Source organism: Harmonia axyridis, chromosome 5 (assembly GCF_914767665.1).
Source record: "Harmonia axyridis chromosome 5, icHarAxyr1.1, whole genome shotgun sequence".
In the NCBI taxonomy this organism is placed as follows: domain Eukaryota; kingdom Metazoa; phylum Arthropoda; class Insecta; order Coleoptera; family Coccinellidae; genus Harmonia; species Harmonia axyridis.
Window position 1 is genome coordinate 18270801 of NC_059505.1, and position 22949 is coordinate 18293749.

At 32.2% G+C, this 22949-nt stretch overlaps 1 protein-coding gene and 1 long non-coding RNA gene across 2 annotated transcripts in view; one reads left to right on the forward strand and one right to left on the reverse strand.

Moving 5' to 3' along the window:
* LOC123679930 (hemicentin-2) overlaps positions 1 to 22949 on the reverse strand; it is a 104851-nt gene that overhangs the window by 7457 nt on the left and 74445 nt on the right. Inside the window, exon 4 of the mRNA XM_045617498.1 lies at positions 19680 to 19862. Coding sequence (XP_045473454.1) covers positions 19680 to 19862 — 183 coding nt within the window. The remainder of the gene's footprint in view (positions 1 to 19679; positions 19863 to 22949) is intronic.
* On the forward strand, positions 2 to 21319 carry LOC123679943. The gene is made up of 3 exons (XR_006747454.1): positions 2 to 838; positions 977 to 1221; positions 20990 to 21319. It is a non-coding gene; the product is annotated as an uncharacterized LOC123679943 (long non-coding RNA).

The following is a 22949-nucleotide window of genomic DNA, read 5'->3' on the forward strand; positions in this document are numbered from 1 at the left end:
AAAAAAAAATCACAATAAAAAGTTGAACAATGGTTGATCTGTTAAACAGATTCAAATCTTGATATCTCGTTGATATCAGAACGGCGAAATTGAAGAAAATACGATATGAAAATCATATATTCAATGTAAGTTCAGAAGTTCTCATGACCTATGGGAAAATAAGTAGTAGAACCAGGCAGCGTGAAATTAATGCACTTTGAATAAGGAGTAACATTGAGTATACAATAGTGGCACTTGTAATTATTACGTCCATCATTCCAAGTTTCATATTATTTATTCATTTCTGAAAAGCAAGGTTCCCACAGTATAAGCTACTTTCTGTTGTAGCTGATTAGTGTTGGTGAACCGAAAAAGAAATTGTTTGCTAATGCCGGTTTTCAAAGAAAGAGTCAATGCAAATGAAATCACATGCTCAATCTGAGTATTCTCTTTGTAGTTAGTTGTTTGTGTGAATATAGTTTGCCTTGTTTTGTCCGAAAATGTTGTTTTCCAGTTTAAAGAAAATTGTAGTAGGGGGCTATCTTTGCATGATATTTATGATTTATATAGGATCTTGAGGAGCGATAATAACACAAATATGTTAACACGCTTCTTACGGAACAATTTCAAAATAAATGACTTGAAGAAATGAAAAACTGACGTGATACAATGACATGTTGAATAAAGTACGCATAAGTTCCGAATAATATTTTTCTTACTCTTCAGCTAGTTGAAATCAACTCACATCAACATCTTTGACTAGTCTAGAACCCCTCGAGAATGATTTTGATGAAAATTCATCTTTAGCAAATTTTTGAAGAATGGTGACGTTACTATTGGTTCGATTCAGTATATTTATGTAAATATTTTCTTACTTTCTTACTGGTTTGATAGATTTCAGTCGAATAAATTCTTTGTTTCATGTGATTCAAAGTATGAATTATCGAATCAAGTTTATTATAGAAAAAATATTCACTTTATATTCTGTACCTTCCAGCAAAACAAATCTTAATTGGAATCTGAAGAGTTGTGAGTGAAACTTGGGATACAAATTCAAAGAAAACTGCAGTAAGACTTAATGATCTCGTTTCAAGTAGAGCAGATCTTATTTCATGCACCCATTTCATACATATCACATTTACTCTGGATAAAGAAAACGTAAACCAAGAACTTCATTTCACATTATTTATATCCCATTTTCCTGTCATAAAAACCAGCAATCAAGAAAATTTATAGTTCAAGGTAGGTGGAGTCCACTGTTCTCTTCTTATCTCTAATCATGCTGAAACGTTATGATCAAAAAAGTAATTTACGAGACAAAGCTCACGGAAGGTAATTCAGACATGAACCAGAAATAATGGTGTTCATTGCCAATCCAATTGCGTTTTATAATCAGCAAGCTATTAAGGTGTTTGAGGAAAAAATTTTCTGATTTCAGTGGGACAAAAAATCACGTACCTAAATCTGAAGTAGAAATGAATTCATCAAGATTATTATGCATAGAAACAACTTGACTCGGCTCATTCTAGCTGGTAATTGGTTGAATTCGAATTTATAGTAAATCTTGTTTGAACATTTTAATCTAATAAGTGTGTTGATAATTATAACGATGTGGCCATTGTATAGTATCCTAGGCCGTTTTTAATGAAACGAATTCATATGAAATAAGTATGGGTCATGATAAAGAAATCGTAGATATCGCATGACTCAATTCTATGTGGAAAAAAATTCCATTCTAATACATAGTGAAATGAAAAGTATTCAATTGTGTTAGATACATAGTAGTTATGCAAAAATTTTTTTAGATTGTCCTAAACTATCAAAAAATGAGGTTAAAAAAAACATTTTGGATTCAAACTCAAATCTTCTGAGTCGAATATCGAAATTCTACCACTGCTTCACTGTCTTTCGAGGTCAATTCTCAATTACGATGGTTATAATGTAAAGAGAATATTTCAAAAACTCATAATTGCGAAACTTAAAAGACTAGGATTTTTGTAAAGAATATCAAATATTGTATTCAGTACAATATACTTATTCTCAATATCCCGATTATGAAACCTCAAGTTTACGATATATGTATCTGATTTCTTTCAGCTTGAATCCTTGATTTTTGCCTTCAAAAACAACGGATTTCATTCTCGAACTGAAAGATCAAAATCAAATAGCCGTAATAATTTCAATTGTAAAATTTGAAAAAGACATTGACATTTTTTCTCGAACGATTCCAAAGGTTGAATATTGGAATAATCGTGGTTCGTACTATTCCTGTAAAATACCTAAGTATTCTGGTTCATTTTTCTTCAAGTAAGTTGATTTATAAATGTGAAAAACAGAGTCTGAAAGCTTAGAGTTGGAACTGAAGAACTAAAATGAATGTTTTCTTCATTAAGAAAAAGAAATGGATCTCTCCGAAGAAACTTGAGACGTTCGTTAATATCATTATAGGGAACCGTACCCTCTATGGACAAAAACAATGAACTTTCTCGGAATGAGACTCCACAATTCGAAAAGTAAACTTGGAGGAATTTCTTGGAACGTCCGGGACCGGGAGTCATATGTGGTATATCCGGTACATGCCACATTTTAACATCGAGAATTCGCCAGATGTCATGTTCCACATTTGGCTGGATCCAGGGGCGTGCTCACAAATAATGCTGAACTCGAATGTATTCCGAACAACATAGTTGTTTACAATTCCCTGAACAATAATACGACGTTAGATTTGTCGTTTGAATCGATATACAATTGCAATACAACATTCATCCAATTTATTGAAAAACACGATTTAGTATCGAAATATTTTTTGAAGAATGGTTTTCTCGTTTAAAATTTTTATTTGAATTGAATGCTATTTTAATCGAGAGTGGCTATTAATGAAGTTTAAGTTATAGGTCTATTGATTTCGTGATAGCATAACTAGTTTGAAAACTCATCTATATGCAGTACAGTTGTACCTATAATAATTAATAAATTTATTCTCTGCAGTACTAAATAATCAAGAAGTTTGAGAAGTGGAGATGAAATACAATATTAAATCATTTTCTGGCGGTTTTCATTAGCCTCTGTTCTCATTAAATAGACTTACTACAAAAAAAAAATATATAATCAGAACCTTTCTTCATCAATCAACAGAGGGGTTTTCATTTGCCAAAAAAAAAAAAAATTTATGGATTCGGTCCTTACTTGGCGGAAATTCATTATCAATAAAATAAACACACAAACAAATAAAATATATTCAAAATGTTTATGTAGTTTGCTAAATACTAATTTAGACTTGAAAACTATATTATAGCTGGTACATCTTATATGTTTTCCACAGAATTGAATTGAGTGAATACAATTTGAATTATATAGAAATAATGACTATTTCCACAATTATTTCCAATTACATACAAAGCGTTATCTGAATTGAGTGATTCCTTTGTACAACGTTGCGAGAACAGAGGACGAATCTTCTGGAATAGGAAACGCCACTGCTTTTATAAAACAGATATTTGCTCGAACACAGGAGCAAACTCAAATCTAATATATTACCGAAATAGAAGGCATGCAACACGGATGCGAACTTCAGAGTTTCTTTCTTTGAAGTTTCAAACTTTATTGCTAGTCTGATGGCATCTCACAGAATAAAATTCTTCGATAATAACCATATACATGAAAAAGCGATTCTGCGAAACATACATTATTGAAGGGGTTACACAGTTATAATTGTCATTGCTTATGAACAATGAATGATTCATTCTTGAATGATGCAAAAATTGTCGGAAATCACAAGTTTACGTTAATAATTATCTAAGGCTCTCATAAATTAATTTTTATGCATGGAAAGTGTCGAATTTGAAGAAAAAGTGAAGCGAGTCGAAGTCGAATGACTATTTCACTCTCTAAGATTCCACTTAAATTAGAAAACTGGTATCTAGTGAAATACCTAGTCCCTAATTTTTTTCCCGTGGTTTGTAGCTTGTTTTGCTTATTTTATTATACGCCTGGTCGACGAATATGGTTCTTAAAGTACCAAATCAACAAACTTGCATATCAGTCTGAAGTTTCACAAAAAAATAAGAGAAATTAGTAAATAATTACTGTATTCAGATTCAAATGTATTTTAAATAAAGCTACTTTACCAGATTGCCTGAGTATGTAATAATAATCTTCTCTTTATCAACTTCAAAAGTATCTATTTTAACTTCTCATTCTCAGGTGGTTTAACCTCCAACTGTTACTTCATAATTTAACAAAGAACTAGGAACAGCTGCCCTAAACACACGTCATTATTCCTTTTTCAGGCTCCATCCATCCAAATTGAGCGAAGGATGTTGGTTACAGAAAATAAAATTGTACGCATTAATTCCGCAATCTTCGAGAATGCCACATTTATACATATTTCCTCTTCTCTAGTTATGTTTAGAAAACGTCTTATGCATAGTAGTCGTATGTTCAGGTCACTTATTTAGAAAGAGCTTTCGTACGGAAGTTTCAAAATAGAAAATTTTAATTATAGCTTCTGTTTGACTTTTAGTCTCTGTCAATATTCTGTTCTCAAGGCGGAGAAGACTTTTTACTATTTTATTGATCGCAACTACGAGATAAAATCTATAAAATACTAATTACTTCAAAAACGACTTATTATTTCCTTATGATTTCTCGAAAATTGACTCAATTCATATCAATTCGGAGTTCAGAAAAATATTGTGTACAATATGATCGTTGTTGAGTTAAACAAGTTGAAAGATATTCGTCAAACACGAATACAGTCTAATTCCTAAAAATAAAAATCAAAAGTCATAGTTTTTTACATTCCTACATTATTAGGTATATCGAGCTTTTTTTACTATCGAAGATAATTGAAACAAATATTATACGAGATTGTTTTTTTCTTCAAGTTTGTGATGATTATAACTTTTTTGCAGAGTACAATATTTTTATCAATGTGAATATTTATTCACATTGGGTGAATCAAAATTGAATGTGAAGTTATACGAAATTGATATTTATGCTACCTCTGTACATGAGTTTCAGTCTCAGAGTGATAAATAAGACAGAGGGAGCATATGTCATTTTCAGTAAGCAAATTTTGTTCCCAAAATAAACTATCAAATTTAACATGAAGCGCGCGAAAATGATAACATATCAGTGATACGATATTTCACTCAAATCGCGAGTTTCTCCACAAAGGACGCACTTCTAGTGAATCGACGCTTCATATTAACTCAAAATATATTGAAATAAATACCTAAATATATCAGAAATTCAGAAAACAAACATCAAGCGCTACAAAGGACGTGACACAACCGATGACACTAGGAGAGCAAAGTTGACAAACCTTGAATTTCAGCAGGTATACCTATATAATAATTATAATAAGCAGAATATTTATTATTTTCTGTATCTATAGATACAGAAAATTTGACAATTAGGAAAAATATAGCATTCCAAATATTCAAATATGCATATTTAATTGGGAATTATTCAAATAAATATCTTTCATTCAATATAATATACATTCATAACGATTTAGTAAAATTGTGGATTTGAAAATATATAAGGCCCAGTTTCACCAAATGCTTTAATCTTGACTTAGCTGTTAAGTGAGGCCTTAGATCACGATTAATGTAATGTAGCGTTTCACCACACTCCAAAGCGCCATTTAATCGACCAATCGCGATTTAGCACTAATCGGCCATTTTTGGAGGATTATAACCTTTCAAGTTGAGATTAATAATTATTTATCAGTATGGAACTCTTGTCTATGTAATGATTTTTCTGGAAATTTCTAATTTTTGGGTCAATTTTATCGAAATATGACTATATGTATAGGCTCAATATTTCCCATTCAAAATACACGTAAACTTTGTTTTTGTGTTTTATGAAATTTATTGCAAACAATAATTTATTGATATGTTTGATTGAAATATTATTCAAGAAGCAGTTAAACTTGTTAATTAAAATAAATAAGTTAATAAAATTACTTATATAGTTTTTTTTCCAGACTGTGTGGTTTTGTGAAATGGGATAATTTCTTTTTAACTTCTGCAAGTTTTCGACATTTCGAAGCACATCACTCGACATTTTCGGCAAAAATTAACTTTGTTTTTTGTTTACAAGATGACAAATGATTTGAAATGTTATGAGTTATGAATGAATGACACCTGACACCTAGCGCCAATGGTGGTCATCACTGCTTATACGATACAGAACACTGTATAACTTTTTGTTCACAACGTTGCCAAATGGTTTGACTATTTAATCGCGATCATCTTCGGACGGGTTGATGCATGGTGAAACAGAAAACACTGTTAAGCCTGCTTTAGTAACAAGCGGAGTTTAATCAATCTGGGATCAAGTGCTGTTTGGTGAAACTGGGCCTAACAAACCGACAACTTAATCTGAACATGTTGGGGACATGTAAAAATTGCGTTCCTCTATCCCTCTATCTATGGTTAATATAATTGTACTATATAACTATACGTTAATATATTCAATGTGTCCAAATCACATTGTTAGTAAATATTATTATTATTTTTATATCGAAAGTTTCTTATTACCAATTCTGAAATTGTGTGAAATTGAAAAATGTATTATTATGGGAACGTCCATAAGTGATTTCGGCATTGGTAAAACCACCTACGGATACCATTGCCTAGCACCCAGTAAATAATATCTTCACAAAAAATGCAGTAAGTAATCCAGAAAACTGGATTATATAACAACATTTTTCAGCATGAAAAAAATATTCGTATATATTTTGTACTAAGAAGAATAAATAACGGTCACTCTTGTGACCTATGATTAAGAGAAATAAAAAAAAATAAAAATCTATTTTTCAAAATTTTCACATATAAGGACTGTCCAGATAACAAACTGAAGTAACCCAAGTGTCTACATGGATACCTGATATTTAATAGCAGGTAAAGGTATTATTCCCTCGACATTTTTGGGAATTCATTCCAATGCGATTTGATGGTACATTGAATTTTGAAGGATTCGGTGTATTTGGAGAAATGATGAACAATGAAGTATAGGTCTCCCACGCCCTCATGCCCATAAAGAATCTCTAGCTTATTGCTTATGGACCTTCAGGTAGTATTATACCTAACTATTCAGCCACAACTTTTCAAATAAAATGCGGCTGACGTGGTATCTCCGAATACACGTTTCTCAGAACTTGGGACAGTCTTGAGCATATACTAGTCTAGATCCTACGAGAGTCGAGAATGTTTAATGCGCAGTTCTAGACTCAGAAGATATGTGAAATAGGAGCCAATATCTTATCCTCCGAATCATTTATTGAAGATAAGTTTGTCATTTTGGGATTACCGAAGACAACAAGTTACGTTATACTAAGTGTATAATAATTAAGTTTTCGTTATTCGAAGAGTTTAAATCAATTATAAGAAAAACTTCACTTTACGATTACGAATGTGAATACAGCATTGCAAAACTTGATCGTTCTTGTTAGTTGTAAACACGGTGTGTGACCAGATGAAGATAGACATCTGTGTAGAAGGAAATTATATTTAAAGTCACACTAAGGCTTTCGTTTTAAAGCTATAGGGTGTTCTTGAAAATTTTGAGGAGTTTTAAACGGCTCTTTCGAAACACTACCAACTTAGGTGATTCTTGGTATGATTGGAGAAATTAGAGAGCCGAATTTGATTAAAAATTCAGATCTATAATCAGGAATTTCATTTTTTCGAATGGAATAAAAATAAAACTCATTGTTCAGAAATAATAAATGCATTATAGAAATTGCAGAAAAAAATGCTTCAAGAGTCATTCATCAAAAAGGATGGTACAAATTTCTATCGTCATATTCTGACCACATGAACGCAGGTAAGTCAATTTCAGATTGTTTTTTTAACTCAATGCCTGCAATTTTCGAATTTCCAGCTTTGGGTTAACACTGCTGGAGAATTTGTGCTCAAATTCGTTGGGTTATAGAATTAAACATTCGCATTTGTAAAAAAATTTCCTTCCTGAAATTTCTGGTCTATAACCAGTTTAAAATTTTTGAGAAGTAAATACAATTTTGTTATTTTGTTCTGAATATCTGAAGCAAACCTCATAATACGAAATGACTGAAAAAGATCCTTAATGAAATAATGATGTGAAAAAGTCTCAGTAGAACATTTGAAAACGTTATCAAAGGAATATTCAATTTCAATTATACCCTTAGGACCTCAAAATGTCGACTTCGCCTTTTTTACATTTGTTGACTCTTTTGGTAAAATTTATAGAACTGATTTTTGAATTATATTGGGATTGCCATATTTCTTCCATGGAGAAATTGTCAAGTAGTGTCCGGTCAGGAGATTGAGGCTATTATGGGGTTGGTCCTTGGTCCATATCTTACAATTCACTTATTAGGATATGCGTTAACAAAATGAGTTGTAACGAGAAATGAGGAGTTGCATCATCATTTCAGAAAATGACTCTTAGAAAGATATCGCCTAGAGAGCGAGGAAAAATATTCAAAATTATGGTATATTTCTTCATTGAGTTTTTTTTCAAAATAGTGAGGATCGATTAATATATTTTTATGTACCTACTGCGGACCACATGTTCACACTGAATCTAATTGGAATTGTCTTTCTATCGAAAAAAAGTGATTTTCCTATTGCCACTAAATGCTGGTATTACTCATTTCGTCCAGTCCAAAATTAAAAATTTCGGGCCATTATACCAACTGAGAGGCATCCTATTTGATGGATGCTTCTAAAATAATTTTTTCTGCTATTTCGATATCTGCATTCGAATATTTTTGGACAATAATATAGAGTAATATTTTTACTGGATTCAGAAAAATAAAATTTCTGATTAAAGACCTGAAATTTCGTGAAGATTTTTTGTCAAATTCGACTCTCTAATGTCACCAATCAATCGTACCAAAAATCACCAAGATCGCGATTGACTGCTCTAGAAGTTAGGGCCTAGAATCTGAAGGTGACTGTAAATAGCATTTCCCAACTCACACAGATTACCGCTATCTTCCCACTGTGGACCAGAAACTTTTTCAAACCGATAACTTTTTTGTGACACTAGACAACGTGAGCGAATTTGTTCATTTCTCTTTCTTTTTTCTTTAAATTCCTTTTTTTTATAGAAAATACATGGAAACATAAGTGAAATATTAGATTTTTTTATTCCGATCCTTCGAAACATTTGGGAATGAACCAAAACGAGTTCAGTAAAAATTTAATTTGACTAGTAAATTGGAAATACTGATATTATGCAATGGAATTCTGTAAAGACCACGAAACGATCAAAGGACGAAAGAACAGCTGTAATAAAAATGAACGACGCTTTCTCATGACATCGAGGCGTGCATTTAGCATCAGAAAGACTTTTCGAACAGATTGAAGGTCTTCGAAGGCAACGCGCTAATCACCAAGTGCAACGTGAGGAATCTCACAACAGGGGTGGGTGTCAGGTAGCGTCAATCACGTTTTCTTCGGGCCAGACGCCATAAGGGTAGCAAAATAACTGATATTCCTCCGTAACGATGTGGGGAAAATCGCTCGCACACTTCACCCCTATTTCTTGCAACCCGGTCGAAATTAGGTTCTGAACTCATGCAGCATCATTCATTACTGATCGCCCTTTCATTCGGCAGACATGACGAATGTGATGTGGAGGAAATACCGTGTAACGGAAAGGGTTGTGTCAAAATTGAACGAAATTAATCGACTTCACTCTCGTAACTTTCACAGAAATTATCCATTTCGTATTATACTCTTTTCACATCAGAACGGCACACATAAATGCATGAAAAAGTATTTTCTCCCATATGTCGAATGTATTTGGATTTTATAGACATTATTTTTACCTTCGGCCATGAAAGTGAAATTTATGAAACCACATAATAAATATAAGTTGAACTTTGTTGAAAATAAGTAGAACTAATATCAATGCTAGTTAACAATAGTAAAATTACCATTACTTTAGGTTGTAGATACCCCACAAATTCAATGCAAAGATTTTCAAAATTCGAGGGCTTAAGTCTTAAAATTTGAACATGACAGATATTTTATTCATATATCAGCATTGAAGGCACTGATCCATTTCAAATAACAAGATTGAACATGAATAATATTGAAACCTTTTTCAGTATTTTCAAAAAATCACTTTGGTTCTACATTCAAAATAGAAATTTTTTATTATTTCCATTTTTTGTAGTTTTTTATCACATTTTGAAACACGAATCCCAACTCAAACTTGATGAAATGAATTCGTTATGTGCTACAGGTATTTATCCATAATCTATTCTATAGGCTATTGTGTATTGAACATTACTTGGGATGAATTGAGCAGAATTGTGAAGAAATTTAACGGAATTATGATGAATTTAACTATGAGGAACTGAATAGAATTGTGGTAAATTTAACGAAATTTTTGGCGAAATATAGTGAAATTAATTATGGAATTGGTATTTTAGTGTACAGAAAACGGCCAGTGATAGACCCTTCGGGTAAAATACCATACTCCTTTCAAACAAGAAATAAACAGTCCAACAATTCCATTATATTATCTAGAGTCAAGCTGAATATATTTTCAGTAGAGAAGATAATAGTAATTAATGAAATAATGAAACCAGTTTCTTGTTTAGCAACTCAAAGAGTGTGGGCGAACTGGAAAATTAACGTCACTCAACTCGAACCGAACTAAGATCACAACTTCGCTATTCTATCGAAAGGAGAATGGTAGCTTTCAGAATCGCGGTCTGAAAATGAAACATCAATTAGGTAGAAACAATGTCCGAATTAGCCGAGAGAACTTTAAAATATTCAGCCGGATTCTATCGAAGGCAAAGCGAGGATTCCCGAAGAATGAGAAATTTTATTACATTTCATAAACGAGTCAAGTCACAGAACCTGGAACTTTCCAGGGAATTTCACATTATTGCAAATAAGCTTTGAGTTCTCTGCCAGAACTTCACTTTCAAACGAACCAGTAATTAGCAGTTTTCCTCTTCCGATTCCTCGTGAATCAACTGTATTCAAGTAAGTTCGGATCCCGTTTTATAAGTCGAGACAAATTGCCAATAATTGGAAGAAATGCAAGTGCGGAATTATTCCTTCGAGGACTTAACGAAGCCCCAAGTAATCAGGAGAATGATTTTACTTTTCCGACAGGACCGGATTTGGCGATCAGAAGATAACAAATGAAAGAGATTTATCTGTCTGGAGTTCAAGTAATTTTTCAAATCCTTTTCTGAAAGTCGTTGCGCCATAAAGACTTCCTTATTCTCCTCTTCTTCAGATACAGTATAAAAATCTATATAAGCAGCTTACGTCAAAATATTCGAAAATACAGTCAAGAAACAAATAAAAAATTAAATCCTGAATTAACTTTCGGAATCATGAATTGACTAAAGATTTAAAGCAATAAAAACAAAACATGAAGTAAATATATCTGGAATGTTCGAGTAAACAAGTTACGCATTAGATTGTCATAAAAAGGCCTAGATGTTATTCAGAAGTGAAACCTGAAAATTATATGCTAAAAATACACTTTTTCAGGTAAAGATATCTACTGAAGTACTAGATATGAGACAGTTATATGCTAGTTATGCTAGTAAAATGATATTAAACATTTACCAGATAAAATATCTCTAATACTGAAAGAACATAAATATTCAATCAGAACAGAAAAGGACAATCATGAAATAGCAAGAACGAAACAAAAAATAAGACAAGTTGCTCTACTAGAAATATGTACCACGAAATATAAGAGAAATAAGAATTTTAAAAAAGTTCAAGAAAGAAATTAAAAACTGTTTAATTAAAGGGAATCCAACATTTATACACAGACTAATCAACTCTTCATGAACTGAATTAATTGGTGGTATATTGAAAAGATGGAGTGATGAAAGAAAATTCCCAAGATGAGTCAACTTCCCGATTTTGGAAAAATTGAGACTAAATATCCGAGTTTCAATTTGAATTATGTTGGAAAGAATCGTATTTTATTTTTTGCTACCGTTAGAATAATATTTTTATTTTATAGCTGCAAACAGTTTTCCTAGAGAAAACTCTCAGTTTATTTACTGAGTTCATTTATAATTTCTACTTTTTGTATTTGAATGATCTTATTTACTATTTAAACATAATTAAATTCTAACTTCCAATTAGACAGCCTGAATTCATCTACCACAATTATAACTATAGTCGTCAGGTAGGTAGAAAGGTTTTACCACAAACATTGATACTCTTCATATGTTATAACTAAGGTACTCACGAGAACATAGTAGTAAGCTAAATTCACGGTGTCAGTGAGAATAATTAATAACCAGAGCAAAAAATGATTTTGAATTTTTTTTAAATGAGCAGGAACCCAAAAATTATTCAAAAATATTTAGAGTAACAAATTTCCTAGTTGAATATCTTCCATAGCTTAGGCATTTCTGCAGTTCATTTTGTCACGTACCTTTTCGTTTTATTCTTGTTCAACAAAACCTGAAATATGTATATTTTATCCAGTATCAGTTGAAACGTAAACTAGCATAACCCACAGTGTAGTTAAATAGTTTCTGTTTGAACTGCGGAATTCTCCCAAAAGTTTATGATGGGATATATTAAATGCTTCGTCATTTATTATTCAAATACATATATCCAAATATGCAATTCAAAATTCCAAATGTCCCGTAGCTTTTATGTAATTCCTATATGTTTTTGGAATAATAATAGTTGTTTGTATTGAACCACAACTAATGATCTGATTCGACCAATATATCAAAATATCAAGGCTGCAGGGCGCCTACTCTGACATTTCTGGTGATGCTTTTATCAGAAGAATCGGTAACATCTAATTTTTTGGAAATGAGTGTACCTAATCGCTCACTCCGTAAATGAATTGGAACATCCTGACCTGCATTTGAAAAGAGACGTAAACCCAATTCCAATTGATATTCAAGTTTAGTTTTCCACTTTTCCTGAGCACGTTTCAATAGAGCGTAAAAATTACAGATTAGTTTGAGAAAGAAGTTCATTACGTATTTTCTTCTGTCACGAAATTCTCCAGTGGAAATTTGTCTCTCCTTTAATCATTTGCGTTTAAGCTAAAGTCCTCTTTAAATGTTTCATTTAACTATTGTGCAGAGGAAATATGCTCGAAGGAAGTTGATTCACTGATTAGTTTTTTGTGTTTGAACTTCTATTATGAAAAATTTAAGATAGCTTTTTCTCCTAAAAAACCTTCAACAGAAAAAGAAATATTCATTACTGAACGTGATATGGTTTAGCGTTATGTAACAACAACAACAAGAGAGTTTATTCATGAAAATACATTCAATAAACTCTATAATACTGTAGAGTTTTATGAAAATATAAACTGTGCACAGTAATGAACATGAAATTTACTCTTTATACACCGCAAAATATATTAGCTTCTAATTAAGTGGAACAAACGTGTGCTTCATCACAGATGAACGAAGCTATAAAAAGTGATAGAACCTATTTCAATGATAACAAATTATTTGACGATATTGGATATGTTCCTTTCCCTATATTATCATGAAGGGTTAAATATCATAAGCAAAAGTTAGCTACTAGGATTCATTATGTTCAATAGTTGTTTCATGGAAACTGAAGTTTAGATTCAGTTGTGAGTTGAGGGATATTTTCAAAGTCACGAGAACAAAAGCTTCTTACAAAGTCTAATGAGCTTATGGTAATTCCTTGAAGGAAGAAATAATGAATCTTTCGTATTTTCTCTTAAAAAACAAAATTCAGTTAATCTGTCCTTAATTATTGGTAGTTCAGATCTGCATTCAATTTGTACAATGCTTATTTGTTGAGATTGTTGTTCGGTAAATTTTTATCGTCACGAACATCGTTGAAGCATGTTGTTTTCGACCATATTATCTTAATTACTTTTCTACACACAATTATTCAAGATTCTGATTCTTTTCATCGAATTATATATAGATATAATTCATATCCGTGCAAAATACAAATTTTTGAATTTAGCGGTATGATTTAATTTTCATTATATAGCAGTTTTAGGGGTAATTATATTCTTCGTTCAAAAATTAAATCGAAAACGTTCATTGGTTTTATGCAGGGTGTTCCTAAATTGGAGGTACAAACGGAAATTGGATATTCCCCGGATACTTAAGAAAAAAGTCCTATGGACATGTTTTTGATTTTTTTTCAACCTTGTTTTTCTCATTCTCACTTCACAAGATATTCAACTGAAATTTGGCATATATATTTCCAATTTCAATTGCAAATCTATAGCGTAATATTTCTTCCGAAACAGTGCTCGCTTTTTTCCTCCATAACTTTTTTCTGGAGGAACAACGGTAATTTGAAAAATGTAAAAGTATTTTTTAATCTAGTATTTAAATTTTTGGTTTCACTCAGTTTTGTGGTATCTGCTATCGATTTCGAAAAAAAAATTCAGACTATTTTCTCGAAATTCTATAAAGGAAAATTCAAATTGACATAAACATCTAGTTAGTTAGATGTGATTAATCACATGGTGCTTCCTCGATCTGCAGCAATGTTTCATAACGATTCGATAATAATTCGTATAATAATCACAAAATAGTACAAGAAACTCCCTGTATTTCTAAAACAGAGCGTTTGAGGGCCCATGTTTGCAGTAATAATATTCTTAAAATTATTCAAGGAATATTTAATTTAAAGAAAACATTGTATACAAATCGAGACGTATGCATGGCTTGGCGAGAAAACTATTTTAGAAGTGTAGAAATTTCATTTGAAATTGATAAATGAAATTAATCTCGAAAAAAGGAATATAGAAAATGATAAAATGTTGTGAAAATTATTTTCTCATTGTGAATATACCTACTTACAAGTTTTCAGTAGAACTAACCTGAATTATTCGTGAACCAGGTTGTGCAGGTTCACTTGAATGTTCCATACAAAGGAAGAAGCCTACCACATTACCTGTCTTGTCCACGAAGGTCACTTTCAAGACCTCCGTGCTCGCTAGTTTTGTGAGACAAATACCGGTTAGTTGCAAAGAACTATGCATTTACATTTTAATCATGAGTTAAAATACCAGGTAGTTCATAAGGTGAAAGTCATAGTTTGATTTTGGAAGCTCACTTTTCTCGATTGTAAGTTAGATGAATTAACATTTTGTATATAAACACTTCGAAAATTTGAATATGAAATTTGAACCGCATATTTGTTAAGTTAATAGTTCAGACTTTCCGGTTAATTAATCGGCATATTTGTAGGTATTTTTCATGAAAAATATGAAAGTAAAAGTTATACGAGGTTAACTTCTACCACGAATTGCACGCCTATGAAAATTCGAGCGATTTCAAGACGCCAATGGACCCAATGGCGTTTATAAACCTTCTTGACGTTCAAATGCCAGGAAATAACCGCGTGCAAGTTATCAGAGTTTTAGTAATTCCCTCAAATTTTCGGTCTAGATTTGAGAATAGACTTTAAAGACCCTAGTATCGTGAAAATTGTTCATCAAACTGATAGTTTGAAAGCAAGAACCACTAATAGGTATCGAGCAGTACTTATCCCCCAAATAAATGAAATAAGTGAGATCAGATATTTGAACTTATATTGACGTTTTCAATAAACCGTAAAAATCTTGAAAGAGCTTTTTATGCTGGGGTTATTACACCATTCTTGAGAAAATAAGTATAAGAATCTCATGCTCGAATTTTCAAACAGGTACCTATATTAGACAGCTGTATACGGTTGATACGTTTAAGAAATTGGGATGGTCAAATACATATAACGTTATCGTTATGAAGAATGAATATCAAGGAACTGGACTACATCAGTACAATGATAACGAATAAAATATATTTTATAGAAAAGTTCTAGAGCTAATAGTTTAAACCGTGTATACTTACCTATCTCATATATAACATCAGTTGATATATTATGTTAGATAAAAAAAAACAATGTATTGTGTTTTTTCTCCATGTGTTATTCGAAGAACTGATAGATAGAGAATGTTGGAGATTTTTAGATCATAATGATAAAATATTTTCAAACGGTTCGATCCAGCGTTTTTAGTGTTGGTTAAAACAACAAAAATGTTCAAAGAATTCCTCTAAAAATTGCAATTGAGGTACATCTAACGACAATCATCGTTAAGAAAATGTTGACATTTCATCTAACATATTGCAAGCCATAACGAAGATAATTCGGAAAGGTTGGTTTTACAAAGCCAGAAATACCCGAGAGACGACGCAGTGGAAGATAACGATACGTTGCTTGGTTAATTTATGAAATGAAACAGGTTCAACTTTAAACCAAGCCATTCATGGAGCACAGAATGGAACGGAATCGAAAGAGAAAAATCTTATCTATAAAATTTGAGTATCAAGGATTTTCATTACTGAAAAAATGATGGAATGATCGAGAATAGAAAAATAGAAGTACGAAGGTATAAAATGAGTAATTTTGCCTATTCATCCTTATATAATAGATAGATAGATAGATATATTCTCCTCGAAGAATTTCACTGATTTTGATTCAACAATTTCTGAACAATATTGAAGTGTGTCTCTTTGTATGATCAAATTGTATAACTTACTAAACACAAATGACATAAGAAATTGAAGAAATAGTACAAATTGTTGCCATTATAACCATTCCTATTGGAAAAACCTGTATATAAAATAAAGGAACTCGCGTCTTTTCAAAGACGCTGACGAAATTAGTGCACCTCTCTAGTAAACAGGGAGTTCAGAGTCAACGTACAAGCAACGAGGTCAACAATAAGGACTATTGAATTTGGTGTAGCACAAAGATCAGTAATAGGCATCCTCTGCAGGATTACCGAGGATTATGCTATCTCAGGATTTGCAATACTTGTCGGATACTATGCATTTGGAGTCCAGTTTGAACCAAATATTTTAGCAATTATCGAGATATTATTTTTTGTTTTCAATATTGGCGGTGCATATGTTACCACTGTGTATATGCGAATGAACATCATTATTATTATTATTAAGATTTCAGGGCAGATATGGACGACGAGCAAGATGGCCCAGTATGCAGACGATCAACACGGTCTTTCAAATTGAATATTCAAGAGTAAATAACCAGGAGACATAAAATTCGAATTTTAACTGAAAAAGTTTTATTTCTTTTTGAAATACAATATTTGCAATTTATACTCTGATCATGATATCTCACCCCTTCTTGCGTCTTTACAGTAGTAAAGACCATTGTGGTCACATGGGAGATATCATGATTAAGTAGCCGTAGTTGCAGTTCCACCTCAGCAATAGCTAGAATAATTTTTGCGCTCAATGCTTTCGTTTCGAGGAATATCCTTGTAATTGTGCTTTCACATACTCCCAGAGAAAGAAGTCTAACGATGTCAAATAACAAGGACTGAAAACTTTTTAAGCAGTAATTGCTATATGATAATTGCCCCATCTTGTTGAAACCACATGTCCTCAGTATCAATATTTTCGGGTGTTGGTTTTTACAGAACCATTTTAAAAAAGTACGGACCAATTACACTACAAGACTACAATGCGCAACAAATAGTGACTTTGGATCTTGGATAACGCGAGGGTTTTCTTTTCTCCAAATAACGTAATCACAAATCTCGAAATGTGCTGCGTTCGAAAAATTTTTTTTTTTTTTAATCGTGGTTCTGTTACTGTCTGCAATTGGCAAAGTTCCGACGCAGGGATGATCTCGTGGTAGCAATTCGAATGAACCACAACGGTTAATCAGATGCTGAATCTTTGTGCATAATACGCCATAGAGTTGACTAAATTGTGAACGTCGGGAAATTGACTTAGAGGTCAGCAGCAACACTATCATTCATAAAGCCAATATTTTCTTCTGAACGACTGGCACGAGCATACTGACGTCTCTCTCGATTTTGTACTGCCCCAGTTTCTTGAATTCCCTACAATATTACCATTTTGTTGGTCGGGTGGACTATTCAGGCATGATCTCGTAATTTGCGAAATACTTTTCTCAAAGAACAACCATTTTCATGAAATAATTCAATAATCTAAATACTTTGTGGTTAAGTATTTTTATAAAGGCTAAACTTTCAGCTGTCTAATAACATTTAATATGGATGCATTCGAGGTTTGAAGTTTGTTAAACAGTACTTTTGAAAACTCAATTACTTCACCAACAAAGGGTCAGGTAAGCTTGTCCCGAATGCAGCTACAGAAAAAAGTGTTACAAATGAAAGGTGTAATAATAAATAAAACATAAAGATTTAACTGAAAGTAACAATATTGAGATATGTAGGTAACTTCCAGAGAGATAATTCTTTTCGAATTAGTTTATTGATTTTAAGTCTTTTTAAGCCGATTTTGTGAAAAAAAAATTGTTTTCGAAAAAATTTCTTGAGATCACACGAACAAATGACGCTGTTTTATTATGAGCTTTCCTAAATATAAACTGTGAAAATTTTCTTCAGTCCTAGTACCATAACAGAAGCTGAAAACCATTGTGTAAAATTGGATTGACAATTGTATTATTTTTTCCGGAACGATTCCAAATGTTTTTTTGAGTTTATTCCACACGCAAATAAAATATTATTGCCATGCTTTAGTGTAGAACAAGAAACGAACTGACTTCCGTTAGAATATAGTGGCGGTATTATCAGATGGAAAGAAGTATAATGGACTTGAAATATATTACACAGCTAAAACAGGTACTGTGCTATTATTGAGACTGATGAGAAAGATTTCGTTATTCTTATGTTTAATGGAGACCGTCACAAGAAATAATTACCATAATTTTACAAGCTATCGAACGATAGAGGATGAAAAGGCTGTTTTTTCTGAGAACAGGATGTATGGAAAGACCAGTATATTTAAATCATGGAGAATAAACCTGAATCATTCAGAAATTCTACATAGTGTCCCAGATCATGAAATACTTGGAATTGGTCAAGGATATTCTAAATGATTCAGCAGATCAAATTTTGTGAGAAATATTTGTAGCTAGCTTTTTGTTGGTATTTTGTCAAATCTATTCAATATTGGATTGAGTTATTCTTGACTCGAATAAGACAATATCTCAGGTAAACGACGAGGGAGGAAAACTGAAAATTCCTGTTTGTGCGATCACCTTCTCAAGCAGCGTTTAAAGTTGTAACCCCCTCAAGAATCTTAAATGGTAATAAGAGTGAGTGTAGTAACCTATAATTTTGAAGGTTTTGCAATTCTACTTTGTTCACCATAAATATGTATGCTAAACAAATTTCTGATTGGCATTTGTTTCGGTGTGAGAACAGGTTAGAAGTGATGGATGAAGAGCATTGATAGATCAAGTTTCTGAATGAATTTTACTTGATGACCTTTCTTGAGTCTATGTTGAAAATTTTCTTTTATCTTCATTCTGAAACATTTCAGGTGATTCTCTTTAACAATTATAACACAATTGTGATGATCTTTTACAGAAGTAAGTACAGTCTTTACATTCTCCAAATGACCCACAACTGATTCAACACCCATATATTTTTTTAGAGATTATTTGAAGAGTGTCGTGACCTGATCAAATTCTGATTGAGTAGATCACTAGTGGATAGGCGCAACAGCTGAATTTATCTGTATTAGTCATCTCAGAGATCGAAGGTACTTATTGTTACCCTAGACTACTTCTAATATAGTATCTGTGTTACCAAATCAAGTAATGTCTACTACCGTTCTGATGTCACCGATCACAGTTTTCGAATACTAAACAAAAGGTATGCAATATTGAACTCACAATTGACATTGACAGTTACGGTAGAAACAAGTTTCTTGTCGGACTTCAATGCTCTATTCCAGACCTCGCATTTGAATACAGCACCATCATCTTCTTTCGTAGGTACTACAAGAAGAGTGGCAGTAGTTGGTTGATCTCGTGAGCCACCATTTTTCAAAGAAGCCTCAAGAGGATAGAGAGAACCTATAATAAAAAAGAAAAATTAGAATTTTTATAGACATCTGTAGATAATCATAACAGTTTCAAGATGATATGATGTCTTTCCATAATACTCTTCGAGTGTTAGCGATTATAACAACTGAATAATTAAACGAAACTAATAACGAAAAATTTGCGGGATACAAGTAAAAAGGAAACCAAAAATCAATCATACTGAAGCAATTTGGTGCTCCATTTATCCTAATGAAGGCGAATAAAGAATGAATATCAGAAATTATTCGGAAACTCATATCGAATTCAGCAGAAATAAGGGCGCCTGATAATTAACTGATGAATGATAGATCGAGCAAAGTTTGTATTTTCAGTTGGCTAACGCTGATAAGGTAAATTTTCGTATTAATAATTGATGACAATAATGGAGTTCTTCATTTGATCAACGTTCAGGAATAAAACGTACGGAAAGGGTAAAATTATTGAGTTATTAATTCTCAGGCACTTCGAGTTGGTAATGTGTCGACAGACAAATAAGACATAATGTTTATTGAATATGCATGCTAAATGCAATTGAATTCGAAACTTATAATAACAAATTTACTGAAAATTGGCAGAACCGAATCGTAATATCTATATAAATTTTAAATGTAGCGAGCACAAAAGTTTTCGTTTATTATTATTAAAGGGCCCAGATGAAGAACTTGAAAAAATAGTCGATACCGAGGAAATAGTTGGAATATTGAAATGACGATGAGAATAAAAATGGTTATTGCATCGAATATTCAGCCTTGTTTTCAGCTAAAATTAAAATTCGAGATAAGTTGGTTACTTTATTTTTCCGGAAGCAGAGTTGCCCAATTCGCAGATATCGGTTCAGAAGGAAATTATTGATAGTCATTTGCATATAGATTGGTATATTTGCATTTATATTTTCTTGGACATTAAAATTTTACCGATTAATTCATTTTTCTCGCCCATTGAAATCACGAAATCTTTTTCCACCGAATTGCTAATAGCGATATGGATCGAGATTTACATACTATAATATTCTTCGAATATTTTCCTACTCTGGTTCATGTTTACGCTCTTTTCCCAGTAAATTGGATTGTTCGATTCCATTTTATTCCTATGAATATTTAAAACCCTCTAATTTATAGGTACTCCGCTGCCTATGAAGAATTATGGCTGGGGAGAGGGATATCAAATAACCTTTAGTCATCAAAATATTCTCTCAGATGATTCTCATCGAATCTGACAAAGAAATTCGAGCCTGTTGAAATTTTGCCTCAAACTATGGTTATTCCATTAGCTGAACATTCAAATGCCCTCTCTCAAGACGTTATGGACCTAAAACTTGAGATCTTAAGAGAATAAAAACTGCAAATATTAATCAACGGTTTATAATTTCCATTAAGTTCCAATTCCTCTAGAGCATCTCACATCTGAAATAAAGACTGAATGAATTCAAACGAAAATGACTGAATGAATTCCGATGAAAATAAAAATCTTGTTTTATTGCTTTCGATAATTAACCTTTGGAAAAAGAAATAGATATTAATGCACGGAATACTTTCAGATTCATCTACGTGTTTAATGTTTCTTACCAGTCTCCTGAAGTTTTGTTAAAACTTTTGGTGTGAAAAAAATTTTTGGTTTCTGATTACAAAATTTCAGACCATCCTGAACAAAATTGGCTTCGTGTCCTGAATTTCAATATTTCGAGATCCCGATTTGGTATGAGGTGGAACTTTGTCAAGAAATACTACTGTGTCCACTCATTCTTGAAAAAGGTTGAATTGAAACTGGCGATTTTTGAAGGGTCGAGCCTGGATTTTGAGCAGTTGGCCTTTACTTCACATTTTATATCACTCAGATCAAATTCCTATGTCGTTTTCATATAAATATGAAGATATCATTAAGCACCATCATTTGTGTTCCGATCAAACTTCCGTCACCCACCGAAAATAACATACAATGATATGCTGACTCTTTAAGACTTAAAGACATGAAAGCATTAGGTATGTGCAGCATAAAAAGTTTTAGGGTTTTTTTATTTGAATTTCTATGATGAAATTTGAAACGAACTCAAGTTAGGCTGGTCTAATGAGTATGTTGCAATGATATTTTTATTTTTATCATTTCAATTTGTTGGAATTTCAGGAACAAGTTATATTGAAAGTGAAAAATATCCCCGACTAATAATTTCAGTGTTTTCGGTTCTACCGTATTAAAATGCAGTACGCGACGGTCAAATTTGATAGCTTTATTTAGATGGCAATGTGAATATACACGTAGTTCCTTTGATGTCCAGAATAATTACCGAAAATTGTAAATTCCTGATTTCTACCATTTATTATCAGCGAGTATGGCCGAGTTTATGTTATCCGTCAATTTATAGTAGAACATAAATGAGTAAAACGCAGGTGGTCCACATATGAATTCAGCAAACGAAAAGCAGAGCAACTAGGGGAAGCTATTTGATTTCCCAACTCAGTAAATTGGTTAAATGAATCCGCATCATTACGTTTATGAATATTCTGTGTATGTAAATTTTTGCATCCGCCATTCCTCGCGAACATCACTGCAGCACTCTGATTCTGGGATATTCAAGACTCTTGAAGTGCCATCAAGAGAACAAACAGAGGGGTTGAGTCGTAATGAATCTAGGTGTCACATTTGGATCTGTGGATGGAATTTGGAACGAAACGTTTCAACTTTTCAAGCTGAAATACACAGCTGCAATTTTCACCTCAACTGATTGTTTTTATTTGCAAAGCTGTCAAATAATATTGAGCTATTTCAAAAAAATAAAGAGAATATGTGTAATCATTTACTATACAAATCAGCTAATACTACCTATATCATTCAAGGAAGACACTGCAAGTTTTACACCAAGATTTTTCACCTTTTCACCGAAAATGGGCATTTCTCCAAAAAAAAAATGATAAATTTCAATATCTTACGGAGCAATTAGTTTTGAAATAAGAGTCTTAATCTTAGAAATACGAGAATAATTATAAGCGCTAGGTCTTTGAGGTAGAAGATATTTCATTCCGTTCCAGGTTTTTTCTTCTTTCACCGATTGGTTGAACGATTTTTTCCCTTTAAAATTCATCA